The 16784-nt window shown below is 39.8% G+C and overlaps 1 protein-coding gene across 11 annotated transcripts in view; it reads left to right on the forward strand.

Annotated features, from left to right (window-relative positions):
• shroom3 (shroom family member 3) overlaps nucleotides 1–16784 on the forward strand; it is a 429988-nt gene that overhangs the window by 332929 nt on the left and 80275 nt on the right. For 4 of the 11 annotated variants that reach the window (XM_059988831.1, XM_059988829.1, XM_059988828.1 and 1 more), the window contains one exon: nucleotides 267–350. The exons of 6 other annotated variants lie outside the window; for them this stretch is intronic. Coding sequence is in view for 1 of the 5 variants with exons in the window: in XM_059988826.1 (XP_059844809.1) it covers nucleotides 9951–9982 (32 nt within the window). In the remaining 4 variants the exon portion in view is untranslated. Of the gene's footprint in view, nucleotides 1–266; nucleotides 351–9935; nucleotides 9983–16784 lie in introns of those variants that run through there. One more of the 11 variants, XM_059988826.1, reaches the window with a different exon arrangement.

The raw sequence follows: 16784 nt of genomic DNA on the forward strand, positions 1-16784 counted from the left end.
TACTGCTTGCCATTTACATTAAAAAATGAAGTCTGTCTCCTGTTTACAGCAAGAAGCTAATCAAAGAATATTGGTTGGAAGTTTAACTTATTTACAAAAACAACCCTTTAATCTTTAGAAGTGTCAGCTGCTGGTGTTTAGAAAGCTGAGCTTGGCAAAAAAAGAAAGGCCCCCTGGCCCAGGACAGTGAATATCCATCACAATACTATGGCACAGTCAACTGAGAATGGGCATTTAACTCAATAAACTTCAACACTGTCTTGCAGGCAAGAAGTCATCAATCTTTTCAAAATTCATGAAGGCACCTACTAACTGCATTTGTGGCCCGAACCTGTCAACTATTAACCAAGGTATTACAAACATGACCTAGCAGGTTATAAAGTTACAAGCCAAAGGTTAAGGTAACCAATTTAATGTTGGATCTCCAAGCTATTTATAGTGTTAACGTTCAATCTTTGTGACATTTTCCAAAGGTTTTGGAATTTTTATTGCTCCTGATCATGATCACCTTTCTGACTTAATAGAGCAAAAAAGGTGAAGATTATTCTGACAACAGTGTCCTTTCTGTGAGTTGCCTAGTCTTTAGAGTTGTCAATTTAGATTTAAATGCTGTAAATACAAGGAGGTTGTTCATCAATTTCAGTAGTGCCTTTGTTAAAAACAATGTCAAACCAAATTACTTGCTGAACAGGCAAACATGAGGAAATCTGCAGATGCTGGAAATTCAAGCAACACACATAAAGTGCAGGCGGAACGCAGTAGGCCAGGCAGCATCTATAGGAAGAAGCACAGTTGCTGTTTTGGGCCGAGACCCACAGTCCTGACAAAAGGTCTCGGCCCAAACCGTCGCCATGCTTCTTCCTATAGGTGCTGCCTGGCCTGCTGCGTTCCACTAGCATTTTGTGTCTGTTACTTGCTGAACAGTTTTTTTGGAAACTATTGTGTCGAATTTCTGAAAAAAAATAGCTTTGTGTATTATTAATGAAATGTCTGAAATTTCAATGTTTCAGATATATGTTTTAGTCAAAGTTTCTGGAATTAAATCAACTTTACTGATGTTTTAACAGGTATAATGTACACCACTGTTTCAAGCATTTTCACTACAAAATTTTTGTCACAATCTTTTAGTCTGGTATAGAAAATGTGGGATTGGGGTAAATGGGCATTTGATGATCAGTGTTGGCTCTGTGCCCTGAGGGCCAAATGGCTTGTTTCTATACTGTAGCTCTCTGACTCCATCTGAATTAAACAATGTATAGTAGCTCACCGACATGTAAAAACAGAATTATCAGACAATGAACTTAAATGAAAAATACTTTTCAAAATAGTGAGTTGGAACACTGTGGTTCGCACAACGCTTTACAGTGCAGGCGACCTGGGTTCAATTCCTGTCACTGCCTGTAAGGAGTTTGTACGTTCTCCCTGTGACTATGTGGGTTTCTCCTTATTCTCTGGTTTCCTCTCACAGTCTAAAGATGTACCAGTTGATAGGTTAGTTGGTCATTATAAATTGTCCCGTGATTAGGTTAGGGTTAAACTGGGGAATTGCTGGCCAGCATGGCTCAAAAGGCCAGGAGGGCCTATCTCGGTAACAACTGCAATTTTAAAAAACCTACAGGAGGCCCTGTGTGATTATAACTGAAATACTGGCATCAACAAGATTGAGGTTGACAAGGACGACCAGTTGTTCAGCACCATCCACCTGCATTTGACGAGTTTGCCTCTCGCTGCTGCCGGAGGAAGGTGAAAGTTCAATCACCTCGTTGTGACTCATGGTTGTGGGACTCCGTCCTTACAGAGCTTTGCTGTTTGATGTTTAATGTCCTTGGTGCGATACGCACTCCGCGGTTGTGAACTCAGTTTTTGGAGAATTCTGGAGGTTCATGGTCCATGTGTTTCTGGTTACTTTTTTTTTCTCGTTTGCACTGTTTGATTAAGGTGCTTCAGCACGGAGCTGAGACCTGCAGATATCAACACAGCGCTAAACTGAACCGGTTCAGTGGCTGTGGCTCCTGGAGCATTTCGGGGACCGGCAGCTGGATGTTTAATATTCTATGTCTTTCTTACTCACATTTTGTTGTTTGCGCGATTTATTCTTTCTTTTCGTACGTTGGGTGTTTGATAAGACCATAGGATATAAGAGCAGAATTAGGCCATTTGGCCCATCGAGTCTGCTCCACTATTTTGACATGGCTGATCCATTTTCCCTCTCAGCCCCAATCTCCTCCCTTCCTTTGATATTTTCTTTAAATGGGTTCCATGGTGTTTCTTCATTCCGTGTCTGCTTGCGAGAGGCCGAATTTCAGGATTGTATACCACAGGTGGGTGGATCTGTTGACACATATCAATCAAACTGTTGTGATCTGGAAGGTGTTTGTAAGTCTTATTGCAGTTGCACCTACTTTGTACATTAAAAGCTGAGCCTTGCATGCCTGACACCTGGCTCAGTGTAGCCCGTTGGGAGATGAGGATCAGGAAATTAACACACAGCACTAATGATTCTTTGTGGCTGTCTTCTGCAACCTGCCTTCACAAAATAAAGAAACAGATTTAACAATCCAAACAACTTTTCACGCAATAGAGTTGAGTTTGCAGTTTTTTAAAGAATAAATGTTGCAATAGCAGCTTATTGGATTTAGTATGATCTATTACCAATTAAGTATATTCATCTTAATTTTTAAAAAAATGTAATATAATGTAAAAATTTAAAAAAAATTAAAATATAATATGTGCTGAGTCAAAATCTTTGTGTTGATCTTCTCCAGTTGTGTGTCAACTAACGTCTAGCCTCTTGTTGGCTTTAAATTCCATAGCCTTTATCTCTCTATTCTGGCACACAAATAAAATTTTATTTTGTGTTATTTTCACATAAAATTGTCATTACATAATACTACAGATAAACTAAATAAGTTAATTTAAACAGCTTTTGTGAAGGTGTCTTCCACTAAGTGACACTATTTTTTGAACATTAAGTTGTGTTAGCCCGTAGTTCTGATTATCATCAAGGACCTCCACCATCCAGGCTATGCTCTCTTCTCGCTGCTGCCAAAGGAACCTTGGATCCCAACCACCAGGTTCAAGAACAGTTATTTCCCTTCAACCATCAGGTTCCTGAATCAGTGTGGATAACTTTACTCACCTTAACTTTGAACTGATTCCATAAACTACAGATTCACTTTGACTGGCTTTGCAACTCGGTTCTCAGTATTAATTATTTATTTGCTTGTTTACTTATTTACTGTTTGCACAGTTTCTCTTCTTTTCCACAGTGGTTGGTTGTCATTCATTGTTTATGTATAGTTTTCATAAACTCTATTGTATTTCTTTATGTTCATGTAATTGCCTGCAAGAAAATGTATCTCAAGGTATTACATGGTGACATGTACACATCTTGATAATAACTGTGACTTTGATCATCTCATTTGACTTCATTTAATCAACTGATCATGATCTTCAGTTAAAATTTTTATTGTTCTATTGTTTCTTGATTCTGGTCTGTTAATGAAATATTTCAAGCTCGCAAAGCATTGCAATAACTCTTGTAATGTTATAAATATAACATGAAGTAATTTCAAATAAGTTCATCTAAATGGTATGCTTTGTACTGAAGTGTAATCTTCTATTAAGGAAATAACAGTGACAAGAAACCTCTGGCAGGAATGTATGCACTACTGATGGGCGGCAGTTAAAATTGTTCCATAATGCTTTTGGCATTGACTTATGAATGCCAGTGTATTTGTATTTAATTAAGTTGTCTGTATCTGTTTAGAGCACCTTGATGTCTGATTGTGATGATGTCTTCACAGTTCGTAGAGCAATTTTGGAGAAAATCCAGAAGACATTGAGCATTAATAGGAACTGGCTGTGGAAAATGCTTTCATGCTTATGTTAGTTTTCATTTAAGTAAGATATTAGTATAACTTAAACTGCCTGTTGGTTTGGTTGGTTGTGAGATTCTCACATTTTACTGTCAGCCTGCTTGCAATTATATAATTAGTAATTGTCAACTGACCAAATTTACGTATTTGTTAATTGTGATAATGAAGCCGTATTAGATATTTTCGTTTATAATTTTAACAACTTGGAGGAGGGGTTGATGAAAGCATCGATGGGATGAATATCGAATCAGAATCAGGTTTATTATCACTGGCATGTGATGTGAAATTTGTTAACTTAGCGGGTTACCAGATACTTACCAGGTATTCCATCGGGTCCATCCACCTCGCGAAGGTTCACTCTCTTTAAAGACAGCCTAATATCAGCCTCTGACACAGAGATCCAAGGTTCATCAGGTGCAGCAGGGATCTTCACAGCTGTAGTTGTGTTTTCCCTTTCAAAGCAGGCATAGAAGGCATTGAGTTCATCTGGTAGTGAAGCATTGCTGCCATTCATACTATTGAGTTTCGCTTGTAGGAAATAATGTCTTGCAGACCCTGCCAGAGTTGCCATGCATCCATGTCACCTCCAACCTCATTCGAAATTGTCTCTTCACCCTTGAATTAGCCCTCTGCAAATCGTACCTGGTTTTCTGGTACAGGTTCGGGTTGCCAGACTTGAGTGCCACAGATCTAGGCTTCAGCAGACGATGTACCTCCTGGTTCATCCACGGCTTTTGGTTGGGAATGTATAGTAAGTTTTTGTAGGCACACACTCATCCACACAGGTTTTAATAAAGTCGGTAACAACTGCAGCATACTCATCCAAGTTCGAAGATGAATCCCTGAATACAGCCCAGTCCGCCAATTCAAAACAGTCCGGTAGGTGCTCCTGTGCTTCCCTGGTCCATACTTTCTTGGTCTTCACTTCTGGTGCTGCAGTCTTCAGTCTCTGCCTATATTCGAGGAGTAGAAGTACAGCTTCTCGACGTGAGGGCGTGGAATAGCATGGTAGGCATTCTTGATGGTGATGTAACAATGGCCTAGTGTGTTGTTTCCTTGGTATTACAAGTGATCAGTTGATGGTTGCTGCTTAGTGATTTTTTTCAGACTTGCCTGGTTAAAATCTCTCAAAACGATGGTGAAGGCATTAGGGTGTGCTGTTTCGTGCATGTTGATCCCTTTGCTCAGATCATCTAAAGCCTGCTTGACATTGGCCTAAGGTGGAATGTAAACTGCTACCAAAATGATCCCAGAGAACTCCCGTGGTAGATGAAAAAAATTCTGGCCGTAGCACTGAATCTCTGAACCATTATTCTTCTCTGCACAGTGCTAGTGCTTGGCAGACAGTTAGGGCACTGTGCCAGAAGGTGTGAAAGATGTTCACACATACTTCAGCTCTTCCATGTTGTGACGAATGGAGATCTGATTGGTAAATTCAGAAATTAATCTTTGGTCATTTCTTCTTAATGTTAATTAATATAAAGCTGGAGGTGTCGTGGGAAACTTCAAGGCAGGTGGCCCTGAGTTCAAACCAAGCCGGGTCCCTACCTGGGCAGCAGCAGTACCTACTTCCATATCTTGCCATGAAAACCCTCTGGTCCACATGGTCCATGAGGTCACGAAGAGTCGGACTCGACTTAACGACAAAGGCATGCCAGTAGATGTTGGATGGCAGAATTGATGGCTTTGTGGCCGGGTTTGCAGATGATGGGTGGAGGATCAGGTAGTGTTGAAGAAGCATGGACTCTGCAGAGGGACTTACACTGATTGGGAGAGTGGCCAAAGAAGTGTGGATGGAACACAGTGTTGGGAATTGTGTGTCATGCACAAGGATTGTAGAAGGAATAATGGCGTAGACTGTTTTCTAAACGGAGCGAATTCCTAAAATCAAAAGTGCAAAGACTTGGAATTCCTCATCCAGGTTGAGTTGGTGGTAAGGAAGGCAAATGCCAGGATGTAATACTGAGGCCTTATAAGGCATTGGTCAGATCACACTTGGGAGTATTGTGAACAGTTTTGGGTCCCTTGTCTAAGAAAGGATATATTGGCAATGGAAAGACTCCTGAGGACATTTGCAAGAATGATTCCCGGAATGAAAGTGTTATTGTATAAGCGGTGTTTGATGACTCTGAGCCAGTACTTGCTGGAGTTTAGAAGAATGAGGGGGCGATCTTGTTGAAACCTATCAAATATTGATAGACATGGAGTGGATGCTTCCTACAGTGGGGAACTCTAGGACCAGAGGAGACAGTCTCACAATACAAGGACTTGAGAAGGAATTTCTTTTGCCAGAGGGTGGTGATAGTCATTGCTTGAATAGCTGTGGTGGCCAAGTCATTGGGTATATTTAAAATGAAAGTTGATAAATTCTTAATTAGTCATGGCATCAAAGGATATGGGGAGTGGGGCAGAAGAATGGGGTTGAAAGGGAAAATAACTCAGCCATGATGAATAGCAGTGCAGACCTGATGGGTTGAATGGCCAGATTCTGCTCCTATGTTTTATGGAGATGGCTATGGACATAGGATCTCATTCACCTTAGCCAGTGCCTCATTTTGAACCACAGTTGTGATGTACGTTTTCTGACTGTGACTTCACAGCATTGGATCAAGCTCTTGATACTCTATATACGGTTTGATGAGTCTATGCAGACACGTTGGTTGGACAAACTGACTGTTCAAATCTGTCATCCTTTTGCTCTGATTTTCTCTTCCTTACACATACCTTGTCCTCACCCCTCCCCCACCCCACTCTCACCATCCCATGTCTGAAACTCCCTTTTCCCCTCTTGCTGCCAAACAGCAAGCTCATTTAATAAAAATTAGTTGACAGCAGAGGGAGGGAGATGATCCCAACATCTGACATGCATAAACATAGAAGGAATGGTTTCAGGCTTCCCGATATACAAAAAGATAATGCCAGCAATCACTCCCAGTAGCTTCACCTCTCCAGTAGATCCAATCAACATTTGAGCAAAGTTTCGTAACCAAAAAACTTTTCCTGGGCTATCATTAAGAAGGAAAGGAATAGGAATTCAGTTCCAAGGCATGTTCTTTGTGGTAATTATAACATTAACTAAGCTAATCTATTGCAACCCTGTTGAGTTCTGCTATTGTGTGCATTGGTGCTAAAAACCACATTTTAAAATTATTTGTGACTTCCTGGGTAAGACTAGGACCCCATCAAATTTGAGGGACATTGTGTATAGGTCGGTCATGTTGGCTTGTTTTGTAGCCAGGCCAAGTTTGGTAGATGTAATGGCAAAACCTGTGAAGAGGAACTGTTGAGTTTTATCATCATTTGCAGAGTTGTTCAGAGGGAGGGGATTCAATGATCATTCACCAACTCAGACCTCAACCATGCATGCCTTTAACATGTTCTTTCAAAGAGAACAAGGAAAGTATTAGTGCTTTATAGACCAGGTAAAAATAAATAGTGTAAATCCTCATTTTTGTATTTTCTTTTGAAATGCAAATGTTAGTAGGAACTTTGAAGTTTTCAGTTATTTGAAAGATAATTAATAATACTGACCTGTATTAGTACCTTCTAATTACAATACAAAGTGATCATTTTGGCACAGACTGAGTGCAAAAGCAATAAAACAAGTATTATTGAGAATGTGGCTTTGTTTACTTGTTGAAAAATAAGAAGTTACACAGCTAATGTCAGTCTTTATTCCCATCAGTCTGGTGTGCCAACTGATTCTCTCATGCTTTTTATGCTTGACGAGAGATGCCAGTGCTCGTGAATGAATTATCTTTTTGGCAGATTGAAAAGCGTAGGGAATTTATACGTGGTCAGACGATGCTAGCTTATACAACGTGTAAAGGTAGCTGTCCTGTGGCTTTTCTAACCGACACTAACTTTTAAGCTACCTAATTTGGCTTAAATGTTTAAAAATTTTACCCACAAACTTTCATCTTTATTGAAGAACATTTCAGATCATTCAAAGCAAGAAATGTCAATCGAACAGTGTCTGATACCCCAGTGTAGTGTAGACAACGTACAGTTTCATTGAATTGAAAAGCCTATATCAATGTATTACTCAATACTAATGGAAACTTTTCCATCCATTACCTTCGTACAAATTAATGAATCCTCAAAAGCTCAAACTTGGGATTCCTCAGACGCGAGTAGCAATTTTCACGAACACTTCTTTACACTGGTGTTTTGCTTAGCTCTCGAGGGCATGTTCTGTGGAATGAGAGTGATCTTGGAATCAGAACTAACTGGGGTCAGTATCATACATATAAAGAGCCGTGTTACTGATAGCACTGATGCGCAGGAGCCTAGTGGGGCCACCTGCCCTCGCCATTGCTGTGACAGGAACTCTCCCCTTCCCATTGCTATGGTGGAGATCCCTTCCCTCTATTCCCTGTGGCTGTGCTGGTGAACCCTCCCCTCCCCATGGCTGGCTGATGTGGTGGGCTCAGGCTATTGTCCACCACACATTAACAGCCAGCCAGACAGAAACATAGAAAACAGGCCCTTCAGCCCACAATGCTGTGCTGAATACGTATGTTAGAAATTAACTAGGGTTACCCATAGCCCTGTATTTTTCTGAGCTCCATGTACCTATCCAGGAGCCTCTTAAAAGACCCTATCATATCTGCCTCCACAACTGCCTTCAGCAGCCCATTCCATGCTCTTACCACTCTCTGCATAAAACAAAACTCAGCCCTGACTTCTACTGTACCTTCTTCCAAGCTTCTTAAAACTGTGTCCTCTCATGCTAGCCCTGGGAAAAAGCCTCTGACTATCCACATGATCAGTGTCTCTCATCATCTTACACAGCTCTATCAAGTCACCTCTCATCCTCTGTCACTCCAAGGAGAAAAGGCCAAGTTCACTCAACCTATTCTCATCTGAACCCTCTCCATGGTTTCCACATCCTTCCTGTAGTGAGGCGACCAGAACAGAGCACAGTGCTCCAAGTGGGGTCTGACCAGGGTACTGTATAGCTGTAATATTACCTCTTGGCTCTATTCAATTATTTGAATTTAAGTCCCCCAGATAACATTGCAGAATTCAAATTCAGCTGTTTAAATTAACTACCTAGAATTCTGGCTGCTAGTCCAGTAAGTTAGCTACTGAACTGCCATACCCTCGGTGCAGTGTTTTACTGGACTCACCTTTCCAGATGCATCAAAGATCTAGTTGTGTTCATGATTGTCTTTCCTGGTTCTTCTTAGACCTCTAAGTCCCTTTCTGGTGAAATTCTCAAAATATAGGTCTTCAACTATGCCTTTAATTATCTCTCTCATTGCTTCCACAATGGTTTGCCTATATATTTTCTCTGGAACACTTGTCAATGTTAGAAGTATGATTTTGATGCATGATTTTCATTGTATTTGTGTTTTTAAATGAAGTTTACTGAATTAGAATAACACTATATCTATTAATAATAGCAGTGTAATGCCTGTGGCAATTTTAATCAGTAACTCTGGAATCAATTATCGCCTCTCCCATCCTCTGCAATTTGTCTTTAAGGTGCAGAATTAGATTGTTATGCCGGTTATCTATTTGCTTTCCACGTCCACACTGAAATTACCCGCCAGTAATCGCATTTTCATCTCTGTAATGTTTAGTTTCACAGGGTGTGGATGGCAATTGCTGGATGTTTCAAGCATTTATGTTGATTGTGGATGAATTTTCCCAGGAACAGTTGATATCAAAAATGCTCGGAGCAAATAAATCATGCTATTTTTGAAGTCAAGGCAAACAAGGCAGGGAGGCATTGTTACTAAATTTTGAAGATTGTCAGAATTTCTTAAAATTGGCTGAGAACCAATTCTTCATAGTCTGTGAAATTGAGATGATCATGGGAACCTGGATTTATTACGAACTTGTATTGCTAATTAGTAATCTACTATATGTTTAAAACTGAAGTTTTTTTTGTCTAATTAGTGTTATTTGTGATAGAACCTAATAGTTTCCTGTGACCTTGGTGGAGCTGTATGTGCCACTCCTGGGCCTGCCCAACACTGTTGTGCCTGTAATTACTTCTGTTCCCAAGCAGAATGAAACCAGTCTCTGAGAGGGAGCAGTGCAACCTTTGGTGATGAATGTGGAATGGTGGAAAATCAAGACTGCACTGGAATCAAGTAATAACACCCTCGCTTTATTATCAAAGGGTTTGGATCTCAAAGATTGTGTGGAATTAGCCTCCTTGAAATAGGAAGCTATTCACTAATATTGGTTCCGTTAATTTTTATCTGATTTGTTGTGATGGAACTCTTTGATCTGGTATCTGTTGATAATATGACAAGTAAACTGTCTGTAATAAACATACATTTATTATTCAATGCTGCTAAATCTGGAAGCGTACAATGCACTAAATGTATAAAATTAATTAATTTCAATTAGGGATTAAAATTATTAAGATTTTACATTTGTTTCTACTTTCTCAAGTATTCACTGACTCTAGTTGTGTATCATGCTCTATGTTTAAACTTTGAGACCAACTGAGCCTCAGCAAGACAGAGCCACAAGAGATAATTTGGATCATTGTTGATCAGTGACATTGAGTTTAATTTGTATGTCTTCCCTGATGTCCTGGCTGAGATCAACCATACAGACATGGACTAAACATGAACCTGCTGTTCACATGATCTCAGCTGCGGTATCTTCACCTATTAACTCCTTTGTTTGGATAGATCCTTTTCCTTCTCCTTCAGAAACTATGGGAGACTGACAGATTACATAAAAGTGGCTAAAATTATTGAACAGGTCACAAATTGAACTCTTTTTCTGGAAGGGGAAAATTCAAAACAATGAAATCGATATATATGACAGCTCCTAACGGTTGTGAAGTGTTTAGGAGGAATCTCCTTCCACAGAGAAATGGTGAATCTGGAAATTACTGTGTGGTAGAGTTGATCAGTTTCGGGATTGTAGATGGTGAAAAGAGAAGGATGCAACCTTGAGTGAAGAAGGCTCATATGCTGTAAAAACACTGAGATAGACCATGCCACTTATTACTGTGTTGTGAATTTGTACAATACTGTGAACTTTGGCTGAGTGCGCTGACAGATTACAGAAAGCTATTTGCCCCGAATCTTAACTTCCATGATTTTCCCATCAGACAACTGTAATAGGATCTTCATTCTCAAAATATAACCTAGTCGGTAATCTCAGTCTATGATGAGATATTTTAACATGCACAGTAACCACAGACCTTTCACACAACCAAACAGCTAGAATCAACAATTTAAGAAAAACCCAAATTTTATTGGAACTGTGGAGAATGAGTACAACAAATGTTGATTCATCTGAAAGGCTCTTTGCTTTATTTTGTTGCTCTGAAGTCTTCTAATCTGCAGGAAGTGTGATAAAATGTCCTTTTCCAGAGTGTATTCAATACTTTGTGAGAATTTGAGATGCAGCGCTTCATTTTCATGTAACTGTGTATTTATCACATCACTTTCAACTTTGTATCAGATTTTAAATACTTCCTTTCTGATTTCATTTGCTCTCCATGGTTTCATTGTTGTCATCTTATTTGGAAGTACAGGAAATAATGAGTCTACTAACATGAGTCAAAAAGACTTTTGAACATCACATTAACTGAATTTAACCCAATAAAGAGCAAAATGATTCTTTAGATGGGAAGAGCAAAAAGGGTACAAGACTAAAACTGATGCAAGATCAGAGAGATTTAAGAAGACCACACCTGAGTTACCACACAAACTTGAGCGTATGAGGTCTGTAACTCAGGATACTAGGATGAGAAGAAATCTTATTAAAATGTACAAGATCCTGAAGGAACTGGACAGAATCAAAGCTACAGTGGAACGAGCTGAATATAAGTAGAGGCTCTGTGCTGGAGATATTGGTCTTAGAGAGGCCACTGACGTTAGAAAGCCAAGCCTTCAGGTATTGGGGATAATTGCAGAGATATCATTGGTAATATCTCCAGTACTTTGACATGTACTGTATAATCCAGTGCTCAGAAGCAAAAAAAGCGAGGGCAGAGTGAGATATTGCCAAAACTGTGAAAAATCCTCCAAATCCTTTGTATTAGTCACAAATCAACATCAATTCCTCTCCCAAGCATGGGCCAGCAAGTTTTATGCCAGTTTGAGTTTTGATCTTGAGGCCTCCTTTTCCTTAGTCCTCCATTGATTGTGCTGGTGCACTGAAGGTGATGGAAAGTTTCATCACTGATGGTTCACTGGGAGGTCACTTCCAAGATATAAAAGTCATCTATGATTTCAAAGATTTCACAGTGAACTTGTCAGAGAATATTGAAGTATAGACAAGCCAGGTTGGTAATGAAGAAAGATATAATGGCAAAATAATCTGTTTTAGGAACAAAAATTGGTAATAACAATGAGTTGTTCTTCAGAATTTTTTTTAGTACATCCACCTGAAGGAGAATGTGATTTAGCATGTAGCATGTCATTTAGCAGTGCGGCCTTGGTTTAACTTCCTGCAAAAGTGCAGCACACTCTCAGCGCCACACCAGAATATCCACCAGGACTTTCATGTACAAGTTTAAGAAATGAAATGTATATCTGGGCCTTCAAGCATGGGCACTACCCACTCAGCCACAGCTGTCAGGGGGCATGAAGTTACCATTGCTCGAGAGAAGTTTCTTGGGAAACTGGATGGTCTGAAGGTAGATAAGTCACTGGACCAGATGGTGTACACCCCAGAGTTCTGAAAGAGGTGGCTGAAGAGATCATGGAGGCATTAGCAGTGATCTTTCAAGGATCAGTAGATTCTGGCACGGTTCTGGAAGGCTGGAAAATTGTAAATGTCACTCCACTCTTCAAAAAGAAAGAGAGGCAGAAGAAAGGAAATTATGAGCCAGTTACTCTGATCTCAGTGATTGGGGAGATGTTGCAGTCATTTATTAAAGATGAGGACTTGGTACTTGGAGGCACTGGATAAAAAAGGCCTGTCTGCTTGGTTTCCTCAAAGGAAAATCTTGCCTAACAAGCTGTTGGAATTCTTTGAAGAAATAACAAGCAGAAAAGACAAAGAAGAATCGATTGATGTTGTGTACTTGGATTTTCAGATGGCCTTTGACAAGGTGCCACACATGAGGCTGCTTAACAAGCTACAAGCCCATGGGTATTGCAGAAAAGATTCTAGAATCAGTAAAACAGTGGCTGACTGGCAGGAGGCAAAGAATGGGAATAAAGGGAGCCCTTTCTGACTGGCTGCCAGTGACTAGTTGTGTTTCGTAGGGGTTTGTGTTGGGACCAATGCGTTTTACATAATATGTCAATGATTTGGAGGATGGAATTGATGGTTTTGTTACAAAGTTTGCAGACAATATGAAGATAGGTGGAGGGGCAGGTAGTTTTGAGGAAGTAGAGAGGCTACAGAAGGACTTAGAAAGATTAGGAAAATGGGCAAAAAAAAGGCAGATGGAATACAGTACTGGGAAGCATATGGTCATGCACTTCGGTAGAAGAAATGAAAGCGTTGACAGTTTTCTAAATGGAGAGAAAATACAAAAAAAATTGAGGTGTAAAGGGACTTGGGTTCCTTGTGCAGGATTCCTTGAAGGTTAATTTGCAGGTTGAGTCTGTGGCAAGGAAGGCAAATGCAAAGTCTGCATTTATTTCATGAGGACTAGACTATAAAAGCAAAGATGTTATGTTGAGACTTTTTCAAGCACTGGTGAAGCCTCACATGGAGTATTGTGTACAGTTTTGGGCCCCTTAGAAAGGATGTGCTGAAACTGGAGAGGGTTCAAAGGAGGTTCACAAAACAGAGAACAGAAATGAGGAGGAATTTCTTTAGCCAGAGTGTGGTGAATCTGAGAACTCTTTGCCATGGGCACCTGCGGAGGCCAAGTCTTTTAAGGCAGAGGTTAATAGATTCTTGTTTGGTCAGGGTATGAAGGGATACAGGGAGAAGGAGGTAGATTGGGACTGAGAGGAAAATTGAATCAGCCACAATGAAATTGTGGAGCAAACTCAATGGGCCAAATGGCCTATTTCTGCTCCTATATCTTATGGCTTTATGGTAAACAATAAGGACAAGTAATGAGGTGTCATGTGAATATTGGTAGAAAAAGTATGATAATTTTTTTTGATTTGCCATCTATGTTGTCTCACAGTTTGTCTTCTTTGGGTGTTACCAGCTAGCAAACTCTGCATGGGTTGGACTCTTGAACTCATTTTGTGTGGGATAATAACATGAGCACTAATATTTAATGACGCAAAATCTCTGGCATATAGATAGATGAGCAGGCATCAGTAAGACTACGTCTTATTATTCATTTCCATGGTGGGGTTTTCATCTTCAACCACAGAAGCTGTAGTGATGATGCCAAGAATACAAATCATTATGAACTAGTAAAGTGGTTGTCATTATTGATCTCTTTTTGTGGGCGCCTCAAAAGGATTGAGAATGATCTATTTTGTATTGCAAGCATTGTTGTTACTTAAATATCTACAGCATTGAATAACTGAGTATGATGGCACATTCCACACATGATTGAGAGATTTGTTCATTATATCTGTATATAGACGCTGCTTTAGAATGTGGTTATACAAGTTCTCCATGTTTGTGACAACTTTAAGGAGAGGTAACAGACACCGAGAAGTTCTTTCTCAGCATTTCAGGAAAAGCCTTATTTTAACTTTATTGTAAAAGTATTTCTACTTTTATACTGTCAGTCACTGGAATGGAGGGGACTTTTTGTACATTACCTTGAAAGGCCACTTTAATGGGAGAAGGAAATACCCGTGCTGTTTCGTGGTTTATTTGTTTTTGAGCTGAGTATTCATTGCCTTTTTAGTGCATGATTGGAGGGAACGATTGTCTCTTCTCTATTGCTAGTGCCATTCTAGGATTTTAACTGAGTGGCATCGCTCTGAGATACTGAGGTCAATGACAACACCTACTCAGCTAGAAATCAATAAGCTGCCTCTAAAAAAGTACTCTTGGATCAATTATATCTCTAATGGTTATTTACCAAAACATCAGCAATTCTAAATGCCAGTGATGAAAAGTTTCAGTTCAAAGAAAATTTTATTACGTAAGTATATATATGTTACCATATACAACCCTGATATTCATTTTCTTGTGGATATACAAGCAAATCTATAGAATGGTAACTATAACAAGATCAATGAAAGATCAACCAGAGTGTAAAAGACAAGAAACTGTGCAAATGCAAATAAATAAATAACAATAAATAATGAGAACATGAGATAATGAGATAGAGTCCTTAAAGTGAGATCATAAGCTGTAGGAACATTTCAATGATGGGCAAGTGAATGTTTCCCTTAATATATCTAAATAAAATACTTTTAGAGCCTCAGTGCAGTTAACTTTGGCCAAGGTCCAGGTGCAGACCACATGCATATAAAGAGTGAAAGAGACAGCACAGACTATCTGAAGTAAAGATCAAAGCTGGAACAAGGGCAGCCGTTGGAAGTTGTGCACTGAACTGAATGAAAGCAGGTGTTTATCAATAACCCATTACCAATAGAAAGCTAATACTGTTCAGATAATTATTGTAATAAATAATAAAACAGTAAGGAAAGAGAAGTGATTGGACTCTAATACTGAGCAGCCTAATACTCCGCCACACTGTGTGTGCTTGCTCTCATACTGCCACTGTTGTTCCAGTGCAATACCCCTTTATTGTTTTGTTTGTTCTCTGTGCAGGTCAAATAGTCCCTCGTTACTGTGATCTGAGTTACTATGTGGAATAACCGGCAGCTTGCGAGGGATATACAAAAGTGTCTGAAGTCAAAGATATTCTCTATCCTACATCAGAGGAGTTTGTTACTCTGATCCATGTGCAATTTTCTTCGGGTTGATTTTTTCAGAAATTATTTCACACAACCCTTTCTGGTTTTTCTTGTGATGGCATTTCAATACTTTTGCTACTTTCAACAAAATCCTTGCTGATGCTCTTGCGGACTAAATTTGGTCTCAGTATTCTGTTGTCATTGCTAACATCTCAGTATTCTGTTGTCCTGTGTTTCATACTAACAGTTTTGCCATATGATGAGTTGAGGCAAAGTTGATTCATTGTGCTGTGAGATTTTTATCTGCAGAAGAGCAACCTTTCTTTTACCCATTAACATTAAGAGTGAGTGTTCTCATAACAAATAACAAAGGATTGGTCCTCACAGCCCTGAATGAGCTATTCCCACAGTCTGCTCTATGCTGCATTCACTAAACGCAATCTGAATTGAATTGACTTTATTTCTTACATCCTTCACATACATGAGCAGTCAAAATCTTTGCATTACATCTCCATCTAAATGTGCCATGTACAATCACAGTAATTTATAATAAATATAACAGTCAATGTAATATAGACTACACTCAAATCAGAGTGAGTTCATCAGCCTGATGGCCTGGTGGAAGAAGAGTCTGTTGGTCCTGGCTTTTATGCTGCGGTACTGTTTCCCAGATGGTAGTAGCTGGAATAGATTGTGGTTGGGGTGACTTAGGTCCCCAGTGATCCTACAGGCCCTTTTTACACACCTGTCCTTGTAAATGTCCTGAATCATTGGAAGTTCACAACTACAGATGCGCTGGGCTGTCACAGCAGAGTCCTGTGATTAAGGGAGGTACAGTTCTCATACCAGGCAGTGATGCAGCCAGTCAGGATGCTCTCAGTTGTGCCCCTGTAGAAAGTTCTTAGGATCTGGGGGCCCATACCAAACTTCCTCAACTATCTGAGGTGAAAGAGATACTGTTGTGCCTTTTTCACCACACAGCTGGTGTGTACAGACCACGTGAGATCCTCGATGATGTTTGTGCCGAGGAACGTAAAGCTGTTTACCCTCTCAACCCCAGATCCATTGATGCCAGTAGGGGTTAGCCCTTCTCCATTCCTCCTGTAATCCACAACCAGCTGCTTTGTTTTTACGACATTGAGGGAGAGGTTGTTTTCTTGACACCACTGTGTCAGAGAGTTGACTT

Source organism: Hypanus sabinus, chromosome 14 (genome assembly GCF_030144855.1).
Source record: "Hypanus sabinus isolate sHypSab1 chromosome 14, sHypSab1.hap1, whole genome shotgun sequence".
In the NCBI taxonomy this organism is placed as follows: Eukaryota; Metazoa; Chordata; class Chondrichthyes; order Myliobatiformes; family Dasyatidae; genus Hypanus; species Hypanus sabinus.